General features: G+C 33.0%; 2 protein-coding genes across 3 annotated transcripts in view; one reads left to right on the forward strand and one right to left on the reverse strand.

The window, feature by feature from the left end:
- Positions 1 to 2,471: 2,471 nt before the first annotated feature.
- Positions 2,472 to 8,637, forward strand: LOC21408580 (CBBY-like protein). Its single transcript, XM_024167062.1, has 11 exons — positions 2,472 to 2,873; positions 3,528 to 3,577; positions 3,708 to 3,771; positions 4,002 to 4,050; positions 4,146 to 4,214; positions 4,819 to 4,880; positions 5,409 to 5,489; positions 6,964 to 7,118; positions 7,226 to 7,310; positions 7,522 to 7,665; positions 8,522 to 8,637. The coding sequence occupies exons 1-11, from the start codon at positions 2,605 to 2,607 to the stop codon at positions 8,622 to 8,624; spliced, it is 1,131 nt and encodes a 376-aa protein (XP_024022830.1). The 5' UTR covers positions 2,472 to 2,604; the 3' UTR covers positions 8,625 to 8,637.
- Positions 8,638 to 14,507: 5,870 nt separating this feature from the next.
- The window catches only part of LOC21408582 (protein ROOT HAIR DEFECTIVE 3 homolog 2), an 8,677-nt gene continuing 1,059 nt past the window's right edge, over positions 14,508 to 22,125 (reverse strand). Inside the window, exons 4-23 of one of the 2 annotated variants that reach the window (XM_024166982.1) lie at positions 22,113 to 22,125; positions 21,333 to 21,403; positions 20,296 to 20,359; positions 20,150 to 20,215; positions 20,010 to 20,057; positions 19,851 to 19,913; positions 19,643 to 19,699; positions 19,150 to 19,308; positions 18,972 to 19,040; positions 18,796 to 18,887; positions 18,641 to 18,719; positions 18,246 to 18,411; positions 17,184 to 17,308; positions 16,809 to 17,071; positions 16,616 to 16,712; positions 16,352 to 16,519; positions 16,163 to 16,267; positions 15,802 to 15,896; positions 15,585 to 15,681; positions 14,508 to 15,062 (exon numbers count right to left, since the gene is read on the reverse strand). In XM_024166982.1, the coding sequence (XP_024022750.1) occupies positions 14,766 to 15,062; positions 15,585 to 15,681; positions 15,802 to 15,896; positions 16,163 to 16,267; positions 16,352 to 16,519; positions 16,616 to 16,712; positions 16,809 to 17,071; positions 17,184 to 17,308; positions 18,246 to 18,411; positions 18,641 to 18,719; positions 18,796 to 18,887; positions 18,972 to 19,040; positions 19,150 to 19,308; positions 19,643 to 19,699; positions 19,851 to 19,913; positions 20,010 to 20,057; positions 20,150 to 20,215; positions 20,296 to 20,359; positions 21,333 to 21,403; positions 22,113 to 22,125 (2,194 nt within the window). In that variant the 3' untranslated portion in view covers positions 14,508 to 14,765. The remainder of the gene's footprint in view (positions 15,063 to 15,584; positions 15,682 to 15,801; positions 15,897 to 16,162; positions 16,268 to 16,351; positions 16,520 to 16,615; positions 16,713 to 16,808; positions 17,072 to 17,183; positions 17,309 to 18,245; positions 18,412 to 18,640; positions 18,720 to 18,795; positions 18,888 to 18,971; positions 19,041 to 19,149; positions 19,309 to 19,642; positions 19,700 to 19,850; positions 19,914 to 20,009; positions 20,058 to 20,149; positions 20,216 to 20,295; positions 20,360 to 21,332; positions 21,404 to 22,112) is intronic. The other variant, XM_024166983.1, reaches the window with a different exon arrangement.

Below are 22,125 nucleotides of genomic sequence, written 5' to 3' on the forward strand. Positions count from 1 at the left end.
GTGCTGGGTCTGGACGAGAGAGAGGCTGGGTCTGGACGAGAGAGAGAGAGAGATGGGTGAGATGCGTGGGTGAGAGAAATAGTAGGGCAAATTGTTTCCCGTAAATATTACGAAAAAGTGAATAACCCAATCGAGTAGGTTTAAGATTATTTTAAATTGGGGTAATGTAAAATTTACGAACCTATAGGTTTTAAAAAAGTCTTGAACATAAAAATTTAAAAAATTTTCATTCTCATTTTTATAATTATCTCATACCAGACGATCCTTTAAGGTAAGGGTTTGAACTTTGAAATAATTTCACTTCAAAAAAAATTATTTTCATAAATATTTCGTAAAATATGTATCTTATTTTAAATTACTTTTAATATTTTAAAACAGTTCAAAATACTTTTTTAACATATAAAAAATCATTCAAAATGCTTCCCTCACCTACTTCTCTCTATTATTCTAATTTTTACTGATGTGACACTCAATAAAACATTATAAATCAAAATTAAACTAACGAAAATAAATTAATTATTAAAAAATAATAAATACACCCGCAAAATGTAAATAATATTTTGAAGATTAATAAAAAAACAAACAAAAAAACAGGCTATTTTAAAAAACAAACATATAACCTTAAGGTCGTGTTTAAAATTAATCATATTTTTATTTTTTACGTTTTTTAAAAAAAAAAAATGAAAATGTTTCTAAAGTAATAAAAATAAAAAAAAGGATATAAAAATAATTTTTTAGTTTTATATAAAATAAAAAAAATAAAAAATTATTTTTAATTATTTTTTATTTTTATCATATTTTTATTTTTTACGTTTTTTAAAAAAAAAATAAATAAAAATAAAAATGTTTCTAAAACGGCATTTGGTGTAATAAAAATAAAAAACGGATATAAAAATAATTTTTTAATTTTATGTAAAATAAAAAAAATAAAAAATAATTTTTTATAATTTTTTATTTTTTATTTTTATTTTCTCTGTTTTTGAGGGGAGAGAGATTAATAAATTTTTTTATATTAAAAATAATTTCTTAATAAAATTATTAAATATTTTTTTAAAATTAATTTCTATCTAAAATTAAAAAGATTTTCATTTATATTTTCATAAAAAAAAACAAAATTATTTTTAGAACAGTTTCAAACGCGCTTTTGACTCGTAAGTGTGTGTGAAGACCCTCCCTTCCAAAGCACTGCTTGAGAGTTGAGATGACAAAGCCCTGGCTATTGTTTCCTCACACCCTCCCTTCCATTTTCTCTCACTTTCCCCTCATTTTCGTTCTCTTTCCCGTCCAGATAAACCAGTCCTAAACTCCTTGATTTCTCCGCCAATTTATTTTCAGAAAAGCCTGTCCTTTGGTCCTCAAGTTTTCTCCTTTTCCGGAATCGATTCTTTAATTTATTGGCGATTTTAGCTAAGATTTTCAATTTCTGTTTTAGACACTGGAGTTTTGCTTAGATCTTTCGATTATTCAGTTCGGTGGAGGATTAAAGTGAGAGTAATTCATCTTTCCCTTTTGCATCAGCTCAATTTCAGGTAAACACAGGTCGTCTTAAATATAGAGCTTTTTCCTTTCCTTGAAAGTACTTTTTTGGGGCAAAATTTCTATTTTTGGGTGCTTTTTTCGATTATTTCATCTGGGTTTATGGTATCAAGTAAATTTATTTTATTAATATTTAAATAACTGATTTTTATTTGTTAAATATCTTTAATTAATTTTTAAAGATAATTAAAGTTATTAATAAACTTTTAATTAACTCATTTTTATTGTTAAGTATGCATTTTCAATCTAAATGATACACAGAAATGGATGGAAGGGTAATTTGACCTGTTTTTTATAAATCAGAAGTGTTTAAATTATTTTAAAAAATTAAGAGACATTTTGAAATAAAGTATATATTTTAAAGTATTTATAAAAATAATTCTTTAAAAAATAATATTAAATACGACTCTTACTATGAAAGATGTTTTAATTTTTTTTTATTGTCAAATTTACGTGTCAAATTTACGTGATACGTAATAAATTTTTAATATAAATTTATACTAATTTAATTATTAAAAAACTAATTTAATAGACAAACTTTAAAGTCTGCTTAGTATATGGATGTAATCGAAAATTTTAAATTATAACTTTAAAATTTTAATTTTTTTAATAAAAAATAGAACTAAAATCGTAAATTTATACGGAACATAACTCATATATTGGTCTCGTTTATTTCGCTGATTCGAGTTTAAAATTCGAGTTTTGCTACAGTAAAAAACTCTCATAAACAATCACATCTAACTTTTTTTATTACAGTAAAAAGCTCTCACATAAAATCATCTCAACTCAAATTAAAAATTTGAATCAGTGAACTAAACGGGACCTAAATATACACTTACCATTTCTACGAGGAACAAAATAACACGCTCCACCGATTCTCTTGATAAAAAAATAAACTGATTTATTTACCCATGATGTTTTTTGGTACTGATATTTTTAGTTTTGTAATTTGAATATTCTTCATAAATAACAGCCGTAACCGCACCCCGCTCCCCCACGCTTTATAGCTGATGAATAACGCAACTTCCGCCTTTCAGCCGCCAAGTCTGGTGTACTGCTCTAACCGCCATGGAATTCGCTCTGTGTCCAAATCCAATGCTCACAGCTCTACGCTTCTCCACCACCGCTAGAACTCAATTCTGCTCTGTAACCAGAAACCACCTCAGTTTTTTCCCTCCATTCAGCTCCAATTTTCCCGAGAAAATCTCTAATTTTCTGGGAAAATGTCCGCACACCAATCCTCCTCTCACGCCTCTTTGCTCAAACTACCCGCCAGACTACCTCGGCGACGACGAGACCTCGTCTCAGGGACTCGGTGTGCTTCTTGAATTTGAAGGGTGATCAATTCATTTTTCCTTTTTTTTTTCTTTTTATCTTACATGCTGACTTTATGAAGCTTGCATTAAATTCGAATTTGGTCCAGTTTTTAATCCATATTAGAGCTTTATTTTACTTATTATTTACAAATTTACGCCACTTTCTTGTATAGTCATTCGACATTGCTATGTTATACTGATTTATTTCATCAGATAAGCATTCTATGGTGTAGTTTTAGCTTAATTTTGTGTACGTGTAGTTCTTTTTGAAAATGAAAGATTTACAGGACTTTTGTTATTCAGGTTTACTATGTCAAGTTTCGGTTATATGTCGACAGATGTTTGTAAAATTGGAATTTGAATGGTCTGTAGTTCAATTATTTAGTGGATTCAGTACATCTAATTCCAATTCTAGATTGGATTGTTGCTTTCAACATTTACAGCTTATAGAATATTCTGATGCTGGAATCCACGATTCAAAGTGAGATCATGAAAGCAAATTGAGAAAATTGATGGATTTCTCTTTTTATAAGATGGAGATTAGAAGTCTGAATTCTTCTTTTCTGATTTGTTATGAGTGCTTTGCTTTTATTTTCAGTAATATTTTTTTAGAAAATTGTTTTAGATTGGTTCTGCTTGATTTTTTTTTTCCTCAATGCATTTTCTTGCTTTTAGGGTCCTTGTGGATGCATATCGCCTGGGAAATCGCCAAGCCTTTAACACAGGTGCAGCAAATACACCCGTCATATGTTTATTGTACATATAGGCCATAGGGCGTTTCAGAAATTTCCTGAGCAATAGATGTGTGCAGTTTTAGTTACGATTTTCTTTTCTTTTTTTTCCTATCACTGTCAGCATTTCGAAAGCTTGGGCTGGACTGTGCAAGTTGGAGTGAGCCTGTCTATTTAGACCTTGTAAGGTGGGAAATGATTGAGAGTTGAGATTTGCCCTTAAATACTTATATTTAAGATCATATCTTCCGTTCATTTCTTTCTTTTTTGTACTTTGATACATGTGCCATGTTTGTTATACTTGACTTTACGTCCTTAGTTCTCTTGACATGAAAATCCTCTTTTGTGATGTGAAATATCTTGATAAAGAGAATGACTACTGATAAAATTGCTATAAACCTTGACGACAAAATTTCAGGAAGAGTATTGGTGATGAGGAAAGGATGCTGATTTTGTTTTTTAACCGGGTCAGTTCCTCCTCTCATTATGTATGAAAGTACAAATAGTTTAAGACGGGACTCTTTTGAGTGTAACGTAAATATTGCTTGAATCCAATTTGTAGATTGGCTGGGCTACATCACTGCCCACAAGCGAAAAGTCCTCATTTGTCAAACGTGTTCTGCAAGAAAAGGTATTGCTATTTACTGAAATAAATACACGCCATACTAAATATTTTGTTTTAGGCTACATATTTTGAGGCACATACATGAAGCGATAATTTGATAGCTTTCTGACGTTGACGGTTTCATTAGAAACTAGGAATTTTAGAGCCTGTTTAGTTCGCTGATTTGAGTTTTTAATTCGAATTGAGATGTGACTTTATGTGAGAGTTTTTTACTGTAGTAAAAAAGTTAGATGTGACTATTTGTGAGAGCTTTTTACTGTAACAAAATTCAAATTTTAAACTCGAATCAGCAAAATGAACGGAGTCTTAGAAAATAATGTTAAGTGCCCGTGTCAATATTTTGATCATTTGGGTTATATATGCCATTTAAGTTTTTAATGTCTTGGAGGATGAGAATATCACCCAACGATCTATTATTACAATTAGACCTACTGCAAATGTTGATTTATTTGATGTGGGTACGCCAAAGTTCAAATGTCCATAACTTGTTTAAGTAACACCACTTAGTCTATCCGATATTACGTTCCTTTCCTTTGATCCCTTGGTTTTTACCCATTCTGTTGAGAACAAAAAAAGGTAAGGTACTTAATAGTTGGTTATTTGTTGGCAGGAGACAGCATTTAATGAATTTTTAGTATCAAAAGATTTACCTTTACGGCCCGGAGTTGAAGAGTACGTTCTTATCCCGATTAGATCTGGGTTGTTCATCTAATGTGTATCCTCTCCAGCTTTCCAATGAGTTTTTAAAATTAAAGAAGCTTTTATGAAGAACATTTTCTTGCTCTAAAAATATCGAGTGCCATTGTGATAATTTGGCTTGCTCATACAAGTTATTTGCATTGCCCACGTATTTTTTATGCTTTGCACCTTACAACAATTTTGGGTTGTTTGTATGATTATTTTATCGGCGATATTTTACCAAATAGTAAGCATTTATTAGTTTCGTGTGAATGTGAGATATTGTGTTTGGTAACAAATCATTGTTCCTATGTCTTTAATTTGGTTGTAGTATTCTTGATGAGGTTGTCTTTTATGAAACACTTTTGATCCTTGCTTTGACAATTTGTGAGCACACACATAGATTTACTGGCTTTTGTAATACTGAATGTTATTTTGTTATTATCTGGTTCTTTTCTGCTTTTTTGTTTTTCTCCCCTTCAGTATCAAACTTTGAACCTGTTTGTTTCTATCAATGTGCAGATTTATTGATGATGCCAATAATGGAGGAGTGCCTGTGGTTATACTGACTGCCTACAGTAGAAATGCGGATAAAATAGCAAGGTAGCCAGGAGCATGCTGTTTTGGACACTTGAGAACAGACAGCGGTTGACTATTTAGATCTGTCAGCTGTCAAATTTATTCAACTTTGTCTTCTAATATTTGCATCAGCCTAGGAGGGATATCTTATCAATCATAAGTCTGTATAGATGCATATCACACGTGTAGGAAATAGAAACTAGAAAATAGATTTAATAAGATTATGTCAAAGGGAGTAAATAGTAACAACACTTATGTTTGATGTTTATGTGCTCTTTTTAGACAGAAGACCGTGGATATTCTATGTGGTCCTTTAGCCATAAGATCGGTGGTGCTTTACTGCTATTACTTGGTATCTCATTCTCATTCTGTAGGTGACATGTTGAATGTATGCTAAAATGTGTTGCAATATATAAACATATACGTCCATAAATATGTTGATGATAAAATTGGATTATTAGACCAATAAATTTAACTAAATATAGTTAATACTGACCTTTGTGTTAGTAGGTGCACATAATCAAACTGATTTAGCATACATGGACATAATTAGGACTAACTCTATGCGTCTTCTCAGCATGTTATCATCATCAAATATTGTGACCAAATTAAAGTAATGATGTTTTTCACTTCGTGTTCAAGTTCAAGTTCAAGCTTTATGCATATTTTCCAAAATAAAAATGATAAGTAAAAAAGACATAACAAAATAGAAATCTCAAGCTTTTTTTCTCGTACTTTTTTTGTTTTTTTTCCTTTTTGTAGTTTTTGTTTTGGTTCACGCAACATGACATATAATAGTTGTTTACTTAGTATTTTTTTAAAGTTAATTAGTCATTGATGTATCACTGGTTGTTTTACGAATTCATGAATTATGACTAATTCCATGTTTCTGAAACAAGTAATCAAGTCTAGACAGATCTAGTCAACATTTTTATTTTATTCACAACATCTATCAATATTTTCACAAATTTAAACTAGTGACATCTCTGTTAATCACTTGATCCCAATCTGTAGAATTTGGACCATAGGATAGGGGGTAATGACTCATCAGTAAGATTCGACATAAGTGGAAGGTGATCCCGCTTAATTAATGGGGCGGAGTGACTAAACCCCTGCTCTCCCAGCCCCATTTACGTCCCTGCTCTAAGATATGTGTTTAAACAAATGTTCTCAGTCTGCTTTAATATTTCTTTTTTCTTTTTTAATGTTTCATTCTTTATTTATTTATCTTTTATTTCTTTATCGTGAATATCTGAGTTATGGTATGGGAGTTTCTCAACCATCATTATGAACTTGTCGATCCTTATAATATTTCAAAAGAAGTGGGGTATCAGTGATGCCAACTTTAACAGATATCAACAGTGCAATTCAGTTGTATCTCCTAGTTTGATGGACATATGGTTCTTCATTTTTTTCAGTTTAGTGTATAAGGACCTGTTCATTATTGACAGATTGGGAGCTAGCTAATATTTCCTTGCATATGTTCACAACATGTTAGATCCATAACTGAAAAGCTTGGCCATGAAAGAGTTTCAAAGGTAAAGATCATCGGCAACGAGGAGGTAGAACAAAGCATGTATGGCCAACTTGTACGTAATAAAGAATTTTCTTCTGGTTTAAACGAGGAACTAGCCAAGCAGGCGAATGAAGCAGGCAAGTTGTTTCTCCATAGTTAGTTGACCTGTTTTGTTTGGTGATGGACTCCTTTTGAACGCATAATGTCTAGTATTGAATTGGTTAATTCGTTCTTTTTGGTCCAGTTTCTGCCGAGAAACAAAGGATAGCTGAGGAAGTTGCATCTAAGCTAAAGTTGAGTGTTAACATAGATACCACCTCCTCTGAAAGGCTAGTATTCTCCTTGGCTTAAATATCTTCTCAGTTCTCTGTCTCTTTCAGATGCATACCATCACAGAAATGGTTATGCTAATAAGGTGTCATGTGACCTGATCAAATTATTTGTTTCTGAAAAATGATAATGACACGTGTTGTATGAAATTAGTTGCTTGTTTGTGACATTTCTGTTTCAAATTTTTTTTACATGTTGACGGTCATCCAGCTTAGGGAAGATCATAGCTGCACTGCGTGCAGGGGCAGAAAGTGCTTGTTTACCTGTCTACAATTGCGTCCTTGTTGCAGGAAGCCAATCTGGAGTGGCTGGTGCTGAGCGAGTGGGCATGCCATGTGTTGTTCTAAGGAGCAGGTTAGTACTAATTTTTTCTTTTTTTTGGTGAGAGGTTAATAATAATCTTCTCGATGCTGGAATTATAGTACATATTTTTCTGTCACCATGTTTGTTTTTCTCAAATACTATTGTGTCACAGATTTCTGAAGGATGGTGTTTGACATTGAAATTGTCTGTGATCTATAATTCAGTCACAGAACCTAGTTGGTTTATTAGAATTAGTTAGAATGAATAAACACATAAATGGATGAAGATTCTCTTGTCTCTTTCTCTCTTTCACACACACACACAAACACGCAAGGTTTTTGGTTTTCTTCTTTTCTTTTCTTTTCTTTTCTTTTTTTTTTTTTAATCTTTCTGCCTTATAAGTTCATAGGCTTGTTATCTCCATTAGAAGTCTATCACAAATATATTTATCAACTAGCAGTCTCTATGTGTGTCTAGTAGTCATTCAGCTATGAACTGATTTCCTTTATCTAACCATATATTATGTGTGTTCAAACAAGATTATCATGCACCCTTCAAGAGAAAATTTGTGTATCATACATAATACTTAGAAAATGTAGGGCAAGTGCAAAATAGCTTGAAGAGCTTGGATATATGAGATAATTAACCAAGTTTTATTGGAGAATATGTTAAATGATAATAAGAAATTATTGGTTTCGGCTAGAACTTTAATAGTCACTCACCTATATCGTGACTCGAGAATTTCTCATGACGCATGTTAGGAACTGATATGTGATTCTACAAGGTTTGCTTATTGCGTAAGCTCGTATCTTTCTAGCCAGTCACTAAAATGTTTGCATTTATTGTATAATTTAATTATTTATTTGTTTGTTTTTCATGATGGACATATGATTTCTGCTTGTTACAGTTTGACATCTAGAGCTCAGTTCCCTTCAGCAAAAGCCAAACTGGATGGATTTGGAGGTGCAGATCTGACAATCTCGAAACTACGGCAAAAGAGATGGTCATGAATATAAAAAATTCTATGGCATATAGTTTGAAAAGATAATCTATCTGTATTAGTTTACTTGAATAAACTAATAGCCAATATTTAATAATATTCTATTTATTTAATATATTAATATATATTAGTATATATAGAATCTTATTAATGAATTTTAAATAATTATAAAAAAAAATTTATAACTTCATTAAAAAATGAAACTTTTTTGAATCACTATGGGCTAAAATTGCAAAATCATCTCTATTTGGATAGTTTTTTTTTATTGTATCGCCGAAATTCTTTTTTTTTTACTTATTTTATTTTTATAACGATGAGGATCTTAGCTTATAACAAAAAAGCCTTTTACTTTTTTACTTTAATTCAAACTTATTAAATTGAATAATGAGTTATTTCACATAATCTCTCAAACGAAAAGAGAAAGGAAAAAAAAAAAAAAAAAAGAAGAATCGGATGATGACTCAAAAATGGTTTTAAATTTTTAATTTCCATACTACAAAGCCCTATTCTTGTAATTAGGTCAAGAAGAACCTTTCCTTTGGGTTTAATACAACAATAATATATGGATCACGAATATTAATTATTATTTTATTTAGTCATTGTTCTCTTTTTTTCCTTGAATACTATCTAGTATTTTTACCTCTAGTCCGAAGCTAATAATAGAGAAAATCTTTCTATTCTTATATTACAAGTGCTACTACTACATGTACTGCAAGAATTTTAGTGATAGAGGAATTTGAGAAATTATGTTTTAAATGGTACAAATTCTACATGTACAAGCAACAAAAAAATAAATAAATTCTCTAACACTTCATTTCAATATTGATTGTGAAATTACGATGCTATGTCAGAAGAAAGATAGCTATATTAATTCGGTATACTCTAAATCTCACAAAGATTCAATTTCAGTGAATTTTCATTTACTGATTTTATCTTTTACGAAGTCGACTCCCTTTAACTATACAAGAATATGCAGAGCTTAACATGTCTGGAAGTACAGGAGAACGTTCTTTTGCTGATATTATTACCAGTATTTGCTACTAGGTCATTCATAGCATTACTATACCTTCCCTATTCACTGCGGGTTGGTTATTTGTCAGCACGAGTTTAGCTCACGATGTATTTGGAAGCCCCCGTCCAAACGAGTATTTTACAGAAAGCCGACAAGGAATTCCATTAATAACTGGCCGTTTTGATCCTTTGGAACAACTCAACGAATTTAGTAGATCTTTTTAGGAGGTCCCAATGACTATAGATAGAACCTATCCAATTTTTCCAATTCGATGGTTAGTTGTTCCCTAACTAGCTGTACCTACCATTTCTTTTTTGGGGTCAATATCAGCAATGCAGTTCATCCAACAATAAACCTAATCCAAATCATAGAGCTACAACATAATCAAACCCAAACGAGCAAAATGTTGAATTAAATCATACTAGTCTCTATCGGGGGTTATTACTCATTTTTATACATGCTGTTTTATTTTCTAATTATTTCTTCAATTAATAAAAAAAAAGGAGAAGACTATTAAATAATAGTAGAAATTCTTGTATCCCATTTGGAATGATATCACCTCATAATTATCTATGATTGTTTATGTCTCTAGCATGACCACCTGATGAAATGTGGAGGAAAGTAGGACAAATGGTTGATACTATTAGAAGGATTCCTCTTTGGATAATAGGTATTATAACCGGTATTCTTGTGATCGAATTAATCGGTATTTTCTTTTATGGTTCATATTTTGGATTAGATTCATCCCTTTAGTAATCTGGTGAACAGGATTGTAGACACACCATGAAAGCATAAGAACTCAACAGAATCCCCCTCGAAGAACACAAAGAAAGAGGGGGTAGGTCTCGTTGAGCTCTTAATAATATATATAAGCTTATAATTTTATAAGTTTATGAATAAGTTCTATTTGTTCAATAAATGTTCCTATATTTTTGTTTGTCCACCATTACTACTTTATTTATGGAATAAATCTAAAACAGGGTTATGATAAACCTTGAAAAAAAAAATGGAAACTATGAATAGGAATCTTTCATGAACGGGATCAAGAATGATTATTATTTCGACACAAGAAAGGGTTGTGGAAAATTCCTTTTCTTGTGTCAAAGGCTAGGAAGACAAATAATCCCTCTTGAATAGAATGTTTTTTTTCCTCTCATTCATTTTTTTTATACTTTGGTTTATATTCTCCGCTTATTTATCTCATGTTTAGTATTTCATCAACTTTTATTCAATTCTATTAGATATTAGAATAGAAAACGATTGATTCATTATATGGTATTTAAATCTGACAATAATGACATAATTATACCGCTGCCATTTTATTTTGATTGAGAAAACAAAGAAATAAAGAAGAGCTAAGTAAAGTCAAATAATCTTCTTCACAACACACATACTATGACTAGAAATACGGCACAAGTAATTCCTAAAACCTGATAGAAAAAGAATATAAACGAGCAAAAGGCTTTTCAGAAATTTTTTTGATCATAGAGAATTACATAACACAATTTTCAACAAAAATTTGGTTTTTTTAAAACTTGATATTGATAAATTAGAAATTAATTTCGGACAATTGAACCTTCTCAAACTGTTTCTTTTTAAGAACCAAAAAGAATTGTGCCAAAATAATAGATGCTAAGAAGAGCAAAAGGCCTTGAACACGTAATAGATCTTGAAGTACTATTTCCACATCCCCCTGACTAAATCCACCTACATTTGGATTACTCGTTAATGGTTGATTTAGTTTGATGGATTCACCCTCTGAAACAAGAAGTTCTGGTCCTAGAGGGATAATATCAACCACTTGACGTCCATCCGATGCATTCACTATGGTTATTTTGTATCTCCTTTTTTTCTTTTCATAAGATTTTACTTCCTATACCCGCCGATGCAGCATTATAAACATTATTGCTACTCTTGCTCCCGTCGGGATAAATCTGACCCCTTCCCCTGTTCCGCCTATGTATGTGGAATATTTTAAGAAGTGAACGTCTTTCTTAGTAGCGGGTCCGGGGAAAGAATAGGAAAGGTGATTTCACTATATTTCTTTTACTAGGAACAAGACCTATCACAAGAATATTTTTTTTTCGTGGGGCGATAGCTCTGAAAAGACAGATTGCTTATCTTTGCTTTAATCTCGGGTGAAATACGATCGGAAGGGGCTAATTCAAACCCCTCAGGTAAAATAAGAATAGCTCCCACATTCAAGGCTCTTTTTTTCCATTAGCAAGAACTTATTTCACTTACAAATCATAAGGAATTCGAACAACTGCTTCAAATATAGTATCATGAAGTACCACTTGTGGAACCTCGATATCCATGGGCTTGTTAGCTAAATGGCAATTGGCACATACAATACGGCCAGTCGGTTCTCGTGGATTTTTATAACTCTACTGTGCAAAAATAGGATACGCATTTGAAATGGGTGCCCGAGTCATTATATATATTATGAGCGATACGACAATAAATTGAATAATCTCTTCCTTTATCCAAGAAACGGCATTTCTCATTTGCATGGTCCAATCATTGATCCCGATGATTTCTACAATAAAATTAGATAAGTCACTAGTATAGTTCCCTGTCTATGATTCTGTTATTTACTGAAATAATTTTACTCGAATATTGAAGGAATCCCTCGGGTGGGTAGAAAAAAGAAGTACAATTTTGACTGTTTTACTTATGTTACAAAGTAACAAACATTATAATTGGATCGATCAATCATTTTTCAATCATTCATTGAATGATAAATTACTACAAGTGGCAGAGATACACGATTTAAATAACGAAAAATTCAATATTTAAAAATTGTATCTAAAATGACTGGAAAAGTAGAAACAACACCGAATATAATTTGATTATTATGAGCAAATCCAAAATCTTTATAGATAGAGCCAATCATTAGTTCCCAACCATGGGGCGAATGGAATCCTATACATAAATTGGTTAATAAAAGAATAGGAAAAGCCTTTATTGTGTCGCTTAAATTATATAGAAATTCTTGAAGACAAGAGTTAAGAAAAATAAGTTGTTCATTACTTAGAATAGAAAAAACACATAGAATAATTATATTTGTTGAGAATTGTAAAATCGTATGGATACGACTCTCATTGTGCATCTTGATCCATTGGATCGTTTTATTGTATACTCCAACGTGAAGCTTTTGTAAATGCATTTTCGAGTATTCCTTTAGCATTTCGTCGAAGAGGGAGAGTTCCTCTAATTCTATGAATTTTTTTGGAATATTCTTTTCTTGAATATCGTTCAAAAGAATTTCGGAGGGCCTAGTATTCCACCAATTATTAACCCAAGATTCCAGAATTTTATTAAATGTAAATGAGAGAGAGATCCACCAAGGCAAAAATACTATAGATGTAAGATATAGAAGGGAAACAAATGCTTTCTTTTTTGTCATTTGCTCATGTGTGAATTCTGAAATGAACTCATCTCATTCGTCGACTCTATACGATACTAATATTTCTATCAAATATCAATTCTATGACATTACAAGTTATCAACGTATTCTCCGTTTTTATTTGTGATTTAGTACAATAGTTGGTCCTTGAATTTAGAATTTAGAAAAAATAGAGAAAATCAATATAGAAATTTAAAAATAGAATAAGAAGGATTCCACTTCAAATTGAATGGAGAAATAAATAAACTAAATATTACATATAATATTCTTCAAAATATATCAATTGCTCAAATTTGAAGCAATTGTCCCCTTTGGATGAATGCACGAAAGAACCATTTTAAATAATGAATATTATTCGAATTTCGAGACAAAAAAACTCCAGGTTTATTAAGATATTTAAAAAAAAAGACAAATTACCCTGCAAAAAACTAAGTACAGATCAAATTATCCAACAAAAAAAAAAAAGGTACAGATCAAATTAGAGTTGCACGAGGTACAAAAGAATATTTTTCTTCGAGTAAAATCAAAGCTAAGGACTATTATGAGAATATCGACCAGTAAAGTACATAATTAAGACAGGAGAAAAGTCGTTTAATTCTTAGTTATACTCTCCATGAAGTTTGGAATCATCTCGCACTTTGTTGTTGTTAGCGTTTTCCACTTCTCTATTTGGGGGATTCTGACACAAGCTTTTTGTTGATCTCCGAGGTTGGCACAAAACCACCATAATCTTTTGGGTAGTATTAATTGTGAGTACAATGAAAAAAAAATTCCTCATGATTGGCAAATGTTTTTTTGACAGTACAATAAATCAGAACGAAAATGCAGTTGAGGTTCTTTTGCACAAACAACATCGTCGAATATTCTGCGTGTATCATTGATTTCTTTAGATTTGGCTTTGAAGTAGTGAAATTACAACTGAATAAAGTTGAACTTGGAGAAATTGGATCAAATACAAACCGTGAGGACAGAGTCATAGTCGCTCTCCCCCGGATCCTTGATCGCAGCTAAACGAGCTCCGTACAGCGACAACATTTTCGTTCTGTCGAGATCAAGTTGAACATTTTTGTTATTTGGAGAAAAATGTCTAATCTTGTAAAGATGATTTACCCGTAAATATGGAGTAATTTAGGTGTCTCGTCTTAGACTGATACGTGAGTTATTAGTGTTCTGTTATTTGTTAACCTAAATTTCAGCCATCTTTAAAACGCTCTCCAGAAAAGCCGTCTCCACTTTTTATTTGTACCTCTTTGAAATCCATCTCCTATTGACGTCTTCATAACTTTAGTCCCTGATCTTTGAAAGCGAAAGGGTTTTGAGGCTTACGTTTCTTCTTTTTCTTCCTTCTGTTATTTGTTACTCAACTCCCTCACAGTTATGACAGTTGCTGCACCTCTGTGTACGGATGAGAAATAGAACCGAAAATGAAACGGCGTTCAGAAACGCGAAACGGTAGGGGTTAATGCATACGATAATTATTCAGATTTCTTTATTTGTCATTAATAAAGACCATGTGTGTGGTTACTATACAGAATTAAAATGTCAATCTACGGTTAAGCTTTGATCTATCTATGAAAAGCTCCATGCAGAGTTATTTTGTAGAATCTGGCTTTTCAACGTCCTCTGTGAACCAAGGAAATGAAGTCGAAAAGACTACAAGAAGAAGCAAGAAAATAAACTACTGCAAAAAGAGTCCATCCGATACACATTGTGCAGATAAGGAACTCATGTCAAGAAAGTTCTGGTTCTTGAATGTTTGTAGCTCGCCTGCGATTCAAAATAGGGCTCAAATATTCGACGCCATCATCAGATGATGAAATATTGGATGATACCGATGACTCGGGGATTGAGTTAGATAATGGATTTGATGGATGCGTTTGATGTCTGAATCCCTGGGAAACAGCAGAACCTGACTGTCCTGATGCTTGAGGCGTTGGATGTCCCTGAGCTTCTTCGGCAAGTCGTCTTAAAAGGTTCATAACAGTGGGAAAAAACCTTGACGAAATCGATAGTAGTCCAGCCAGCTGCTAACAAGCAAAAAAAAAAAAAAAACAAAAGGCTCAGTATTTGTTCGAACTCGCATGGTATGCATACTGCTAATGTGCATTTTTAAACGTAAAGCTAAAAACAGAATAAACAGAATTAAAATATGGTATATTCACCTATGACATTTCATAGTTTAATAAAAGTTTGATGGTTCAGAAATTAAATGCTGGTAGGTAAACTTTTCATACCCCAGATAAGAAATATTCTTCCATGAATGTTTATAAAGAAAGAAATATGAGATCATTGATCCTAAGTTTGGGAGGAGAAAATAATTGTAGACGTTAGATCAAAGACATTCATTTAAGCTCTGAAGAGAGAGGATCAATACATTAGGACCAACTATAGGAAAGATGGTCCCCAGTTAAAATAACTGCTTCGACATTGATGTAATTTCGTACACAAGGAGACATGTAAATTACACCAAATTTGATGTGTAATGTGTGAATTAAAAAAAAAAATCATTTTTCCTTTTTCCTGAGACAAATAGCTGTACTTGTACTCACAGTGCCATTACGAAACTCTCCAGCAATGTCCATCTGTATCCATAAGGCTTTCGAAAGCAAAAACACCACAAACAAAACCAAGAGGTATAAAGGATTCCTGTTTCATTCAAGCAATAAAGTCAATAGAAGGAAACACTTGAGAAGAAAGACGTTAAGAATAAGAATGTGCATATTATAATCAAATGCACAGAAGTCAAGTGTAAATGGACATAATTACTTCAAAAGGAGCATAAACTCATTAAAACCAAGAACAATCAATGCTACAATTGCCCATGGAGGAGGCAACCAGTTGTTACTCCGCTTGTACGCCTCCTGAAAATGAGGTTAAAAAAAAAGGTCATACAACAAAGCAATCATGAGTGACCTTTAATGAGCAACTGCAGTGAGGAAAGATCCAAATGACTAAAGGCTATATGCCAGAATTGAAATCCAGGAATTTTCTCAACACAAAAGCAAGATTGAAACAAATTTTCAAAGAGAAACTGAGAAACAAATATCATACCTACATAATCCAATACGGTACCTACGCAAAGTGGATCACAAGAGCATTATATGACAAGAATGGTACAAAACTTTACCTGCGCTGAAATAGCTTGTGTGACAGTGAACTGAGTCTCTGATTTGAACTGTCTCCACAGTGACTTGCACTGCACTGGTGTTATTAGGGTATCCTTGGGAGAAACCTAATTTGATTTATGTTATGAGATAAGAGGGTTCAATTATAAGAACTTTCTATAGAAAAAATAAGGATGCCCACTGAACAGTACCTCCTCCCAAGTGCTTGATGCAAGAGGATCAGTAGACGTTCCTATGTCCCTACTTTTTGTAGAAACAGTGACAGCTCCATCCATGAGGGAGGAAAAGAGTATTCTTTCAATTTTATCCGGCTTTTCATCCAAGCGAATTGCCGCCATAACCGATAAAAGCTTCAGAGACTGCAAGAGATTGCGAAGAGGAGACGCTCAAAAAGTTATTTTAGGCCAAACAACAGCTAACATGGCTCTTGATCCAGAAAGTACTTAGAAACTTACAGCAGAACGAGCTTCCTTTGTAATCGCTCTAATGTCTTCTTTCCCAGTCCAGACCCTTGGCATCGAATCATAGTCATGATTGAAGACTGTTGAGAACCTAAAAAAGAAAAAAGTTCCCAAAATTCTAGGTGTGTCCAAAAATTAAAATTAGCAGAAATGGATCACGTTTTTTTTTTTTTTTTTTTTTTTTTACCTATCTTTCATGCCGATCAAAACCTTTCCAGCTTCTTCCCTTGCCTTTTTCTCAACCACATTTCTTGCATAATCCCTTAGATTTTGTATCATTTTTATAATTGAATCTTGGTCCAACTCAAAACCAGCAATGACAGAAGAGAACTCTGATGCTGCAACTTCAGTCTCATGTTTAAGAAGTTTTCTAATTGAGGTCCAGGTATCCTTTCCACCAGTTTCAAATAGGGACTCAACTGGTTCAGATAAAGCTGCGGAAAGTTTCTTCTGCAAATCAAATTTGCATTAGCATTTATGCCAATTACATAATGCCTTCATTGAAATGGCGTTCTCAGTCTTATTTATGGTCACAACTTTGTCATGCCATGGAGAATAGTACCTCATAGTTTCCGATTAATTCTGACAACTTTGCACTACGAACAGATAATACATGAGCATCAATATCACGTTTAAGCTTTTCTCTTGCTTTTGAGGCATCCCAATTAGCTTGTTGTATTGCAGCATCTGCATGGAAGGCACAGAACACTTGATCAAGTCAAAGTATATATATAGGATTGCATACTGGTTAACTGTGGAGGAGAAAAAACAATTAATAAAATTGAAGATGCTAATCAGATCAATAGAATATAGCAGATGACATAAAGAATTGGATTTCCCACAAACGAATCAGTAACAGTAGGAAGGGAGAAGGGAAGCAACAAAATAAACACAAAATGCAGAATCAAAATTTTAGCCAAAAATGTAGCCCCCACCCACTCACACAGACAAATAAATAAATGAAGAGACCAAATAAGAGGAGAGAGAGGAAGATATTACATCATTCGTACAATCGTAGACCAATACCTAATGTCACTAAACAATATGGTAATGGTGTCTCTCTTTAAAAAACGTCACTAACCAAACAACATAAAGAAAGTCTTAACAGTGCCTAATATAGTCATAGAATGATTTACATTAATGACACCAAGGAATATAACTTGGGTTTCTGATAAGAAACAAACATTTAACAGGAAGTAAAATGGTACAAAGTAGACCAAACAGTTCTCAACATAAAGAAACGAAAACAAAAGAAAAACACGCCATCTAAAACACCATTCCGGTCTAATAGAAGAAAAATGAAATTGTCATTTGCGCATCCGCGCATGTAAACCATTAATAAGAAGTTAAAGTCAGATTCAGCAAAAAAGAAGATAAAGTCGGAAACCAAGCCAATAAAGAACAAGCTGAGAGCTTTCTAATGTGGCTCTACATGAACAGTTTAAAAGATAAGATTGATTAGCTGATGTAAATGATCATAAATAAAATATTATTACATAAGTTTCCAGAGACAGAATAAAAGCACTAGAAATTCCAATTACATGCAAGGCAGAACGGAAATACAATTGATTCCCAAACGTAGCAGGATTCCCTGTAACATAATCTCGATCTCATCTGACATTACCTGCACATCCTTGGTCAAACTCAAGCATGCAAGAGTGAGTGCAGTCATGAACAGCTGCAGCGAATCCTTCTCCTTCATTTAAGGAATGCTCCAGCCTACTTTTGAACTTTTCAAGTGCTTCAGACCGTAGATTTCCTATCATTGTAGTATATGCAGGGTACACGAACTGAGAAGTCCACAATGGATTAATAGTTAGAAGAAATAAAAGATATGAAAAATGAAAACAAGTATCTCTTTTGTCAGAAAGTTTAAGACCACTAACTGCATATGTTGGTACTTAAGAAATCATTAATTTTTTTTTCTCCCCTCTGCAATAGGAAGTTTACTTAGATTTGAACTAAAATGACTGTATATTGTATAATGCACTAATGCAGCACAAAAGACTGCGGTCTTACATCCAATAATTTTGACTGCAACTGCTGTCGTTTAGCATATCTCACACCTTCCTCAAAGTACGCTGACTCCATATCATATCTGTAAAAAATGAACTATCAGTGGAAAATTAAAGTGCCAAGTAGAGTGCCACATACACAAACTAGTCAGAACTTACGCAGAAAGATAGGCATCTAGTATTGAGCTCAGCTTCTTCCCAAAACCTGCAACAGAACCCGTATGTACAGCATTTTCCAATGCCAACCAACCCTAAATCATGTTCATTCACGTAAGGGTCAAATGTTTCAATCATTCCAGTGGTCTTTAAGGAAGCGAATATTGATGACTGAATACCTCATCAGAGGCCAATTGTTTGAATTTTTCACTGGCAATCTCTTCACAACGTACTGTGGCAACCATAACCTATTAAAAAATAGAGAAAACAAATATTATAAAAAAAAAGTAGGAGGAATCACATGCGCATAGACCACAGTTACATTTTAAAATGAAAAAATAAATTAGCCTCATTAACCTTGTGAGCAGGCAGATCAAGGTCCTTGTTTTCTTTTATAATTTTCCACATCTGCCGTGCACTAAAAGAAAAGCCTGAGGCAGGAACAACACCTTGTCTGTCACCAGCTAGCCCTCCTGGAGAAATGGAATGAAAAAAGCGCTGCCTCAGTTGAGCAACCTGCATATAGTATCAATGCAACGAGAAAGCCCGTAAACACCTCTGAAACTTTGAAGGCTGTAGAAACCTCTGAAAAAATAAAATAAAATAAAACTCTGGAAACTTCCTTACAATGTAAATACAGTTCCAAATAGATGAACGATTCCCATGAATGTCAAGCATATAAAAATTTGAGATTATAAACACATATCTAAATAGACAACACGATTCTTTAACGAGATGAATAGTCAATACAATACTACAACGTATTCTGGTCATCAAACTCTTGAAATAAAGGATAAGAACGACGACTAATACAAATTCTTGACTTTATAATTCAATTTTGATGGGGTACCTCCTCCTTAAAGTTCTCCTCCTTCTCTTCATAGCTAGACAGAGCAACGACATCCACCTTCAAGTTAAAAAAAAGGAGGAAAAAAAAAAGAAAAAGAGAGATCATGACATAATACAAGTTTATTTTATTATTGTTGATTTTTAGAAAACAGAAGATTGGCCAGAGATGGGACTAAAACAACAAGAAAATGGTCAGAGAGAGAACTTACATTGAAAAATTCACTCAAAGGAGTATTTTTGTGCTCCTCAGGCTTACGAACTGCATCCCATATCTACACAAATTGTAGTCTATAAGAAATGCTGAAGAAAGAGAGAAAAATTAAATCACCATAAAACTGAACATCAGAAACAAAAGGAAAAAATATTACCTTCTGGATATCTTCCCTTAAAAATGGCTCTAGAAGTTCAAGTGGAGTCTACAGGAAACCAGCAGTAGATAGAGAATTAATACAGAACATTTGCATACGTATGGTGTATTACAGTATATGTTCACCAAATACATACAGACCTTTGTTTTGTCACGTATAACAAACAGCAGTGTCGTTTTGCGGGGGCTGAATAAACGCATCATGACCTATCAACATACAGAAAATAGAAATCACAACTGCTCTGGAATTACATAGTAGCTTCAGATGAAAGCACAGTAGAGAATACCTGAAAAACTGTTTTAAGCAGAGGTTTGTTTGCAGCATGCTCCCGTCCAATATCGTGGCACCACCTGTATGTAAAGTTCAAACTCACATTAATAGTTTAATAATGAGAATCATCTGTATGCCCACGCAAAAACGTAAGTGTATAACATATCCATGAGTATGCACACCCGCGCGAGTGTAACGCACAATAAACCTGAGGAGGAAATCTGAACTAAAAGCTCAAAGTCTCCTCCATTTACGAAATGATCGCACTCAAGGAAACAATGAAACAGGATTATAAGCTTTTCAGAACCGTAAAAACTCTTTGGAGGTTTATCTTGTCAAACAAAAGTGGGATATACACAACAATCTAGAAATGGGTCCAGAAATGACAACTGAAATTTAAAAATAACAATAATAAGAAAAACTAACAACAAATTTCTCATGGAAATCACTTAGGAAAACAAATTCATTAAGGAAAACAAATTCATTACTCCACCAACTTCCCACTTTGCCATCAATTTAAAACCCTCTTAAGTACCAATATAAAAGAATTAACATTTCTATGACCCAGCAAAATGATACTTAGCAGCAAAAGGAAGAAGTCAGGTAAGCAAGATGGTCTCAAGCGGCCATGCAACTCTCAAACATGTAAGACACGTTAAAATGTTTCTCAGCCTTAGAAACCCAGAATCATAACCATGCTTCTGCCCAGCCTATAGAATCTATTTTCATATAGGTCGCTAAATTACCATGAAATGTGAGGAAAATTTTGTGAATAAGATATTAACAACGCCCACCACACACACGCATTAGCTAATATAGTCAATGAAGTTGAGATGTGGCCTGACATATCTCTAAAAGTCTCGATCATTTCTACAACTACTGGCTCTTCTTTTTCTTGCTTTCTTTTTGTTTTTTAATGCTTTCATCAAGAATTCTAAAATCAATGCATTAATGAGCACCCTAACTGAAGCAAAGAAAACCCCGCCTCAAACAAAGTGGATACCAAGTTACCATGAAGAACGAATCCAAAATAATGCTTAAGCTCAAACTTACATGTTTATAAGTACAATATCAGAAATTGCCAAAGCAAATAGGGCACTTTGTTTCTCAAATGTGGTATCATCCTGTAAGTGAATAGCATTCAAGAAAAAAGTATCAGCACTGTCAAAAATAATTTTGACCAAGAAGCCAAAAGCCCAATAAATGGAGAAGGGGAAGAAATTGAGAGGAGAATCAGTATTCAAATATAATTCACCAATACAACTTACATATATAAGTAATAAAGCATTCCAAAATTGTTAATACACCAATGATACAACAGGGGAAGTGCAAAAACCACCCAAGTATTTACACATACTCAATAGAAAAACGTAATACAATGTCTCTTCTTTTCTTAATAAGGAAGCAAACCATAATAAAGAGAGAAGATTTGAAAACAGGATCATAACAAGAGCACAAGCTGTCCTCGAAAGAGAAAAAGAAACACAACAAAAACCAGCAGCAACTAGACGCAATTCCAATGCCTAAAAATCAAAAAGAAAATACAGTTTCTTCTCATTGACTAGCAATTGGTGAGTGTAGATCATCTGCCCTTCACCCTTGATTCTGATTGATTATTGCACGTTACCATCGTTGTGATACTCTTTCAATGCGATATGCATCCCCCGTATCAATCAATATTTGTTCCACCGGAAATAGAAATTTTCATTGCCATATAAGCAGCATCTCAAAGATCATTCAGGCGTTCTATGCTGGTAAAAGTAAGCTCCAAAAACCATGCCCAAAATGTTATTTCGCTGAAAAGATTAATAAATTGTAACAGAAAATCGTTACCTCGCCTCTTTCC

Source organism: Morus notabilis, unplaced genomic scaffold (genome assembly GCF_000414095.1).
Source record: "Morus notabilis unplaced genomic scaffold, ASM41409v2 Scaffold276, whole genome shotgun sequence".
NCBI classification, from domain to species: domain Eukaryota; kingdom Viridiplantae; phylum Streptophyta; class Magnoliopsida; order Rosales; family Moraceae; genus Morus; species Morus notabilis.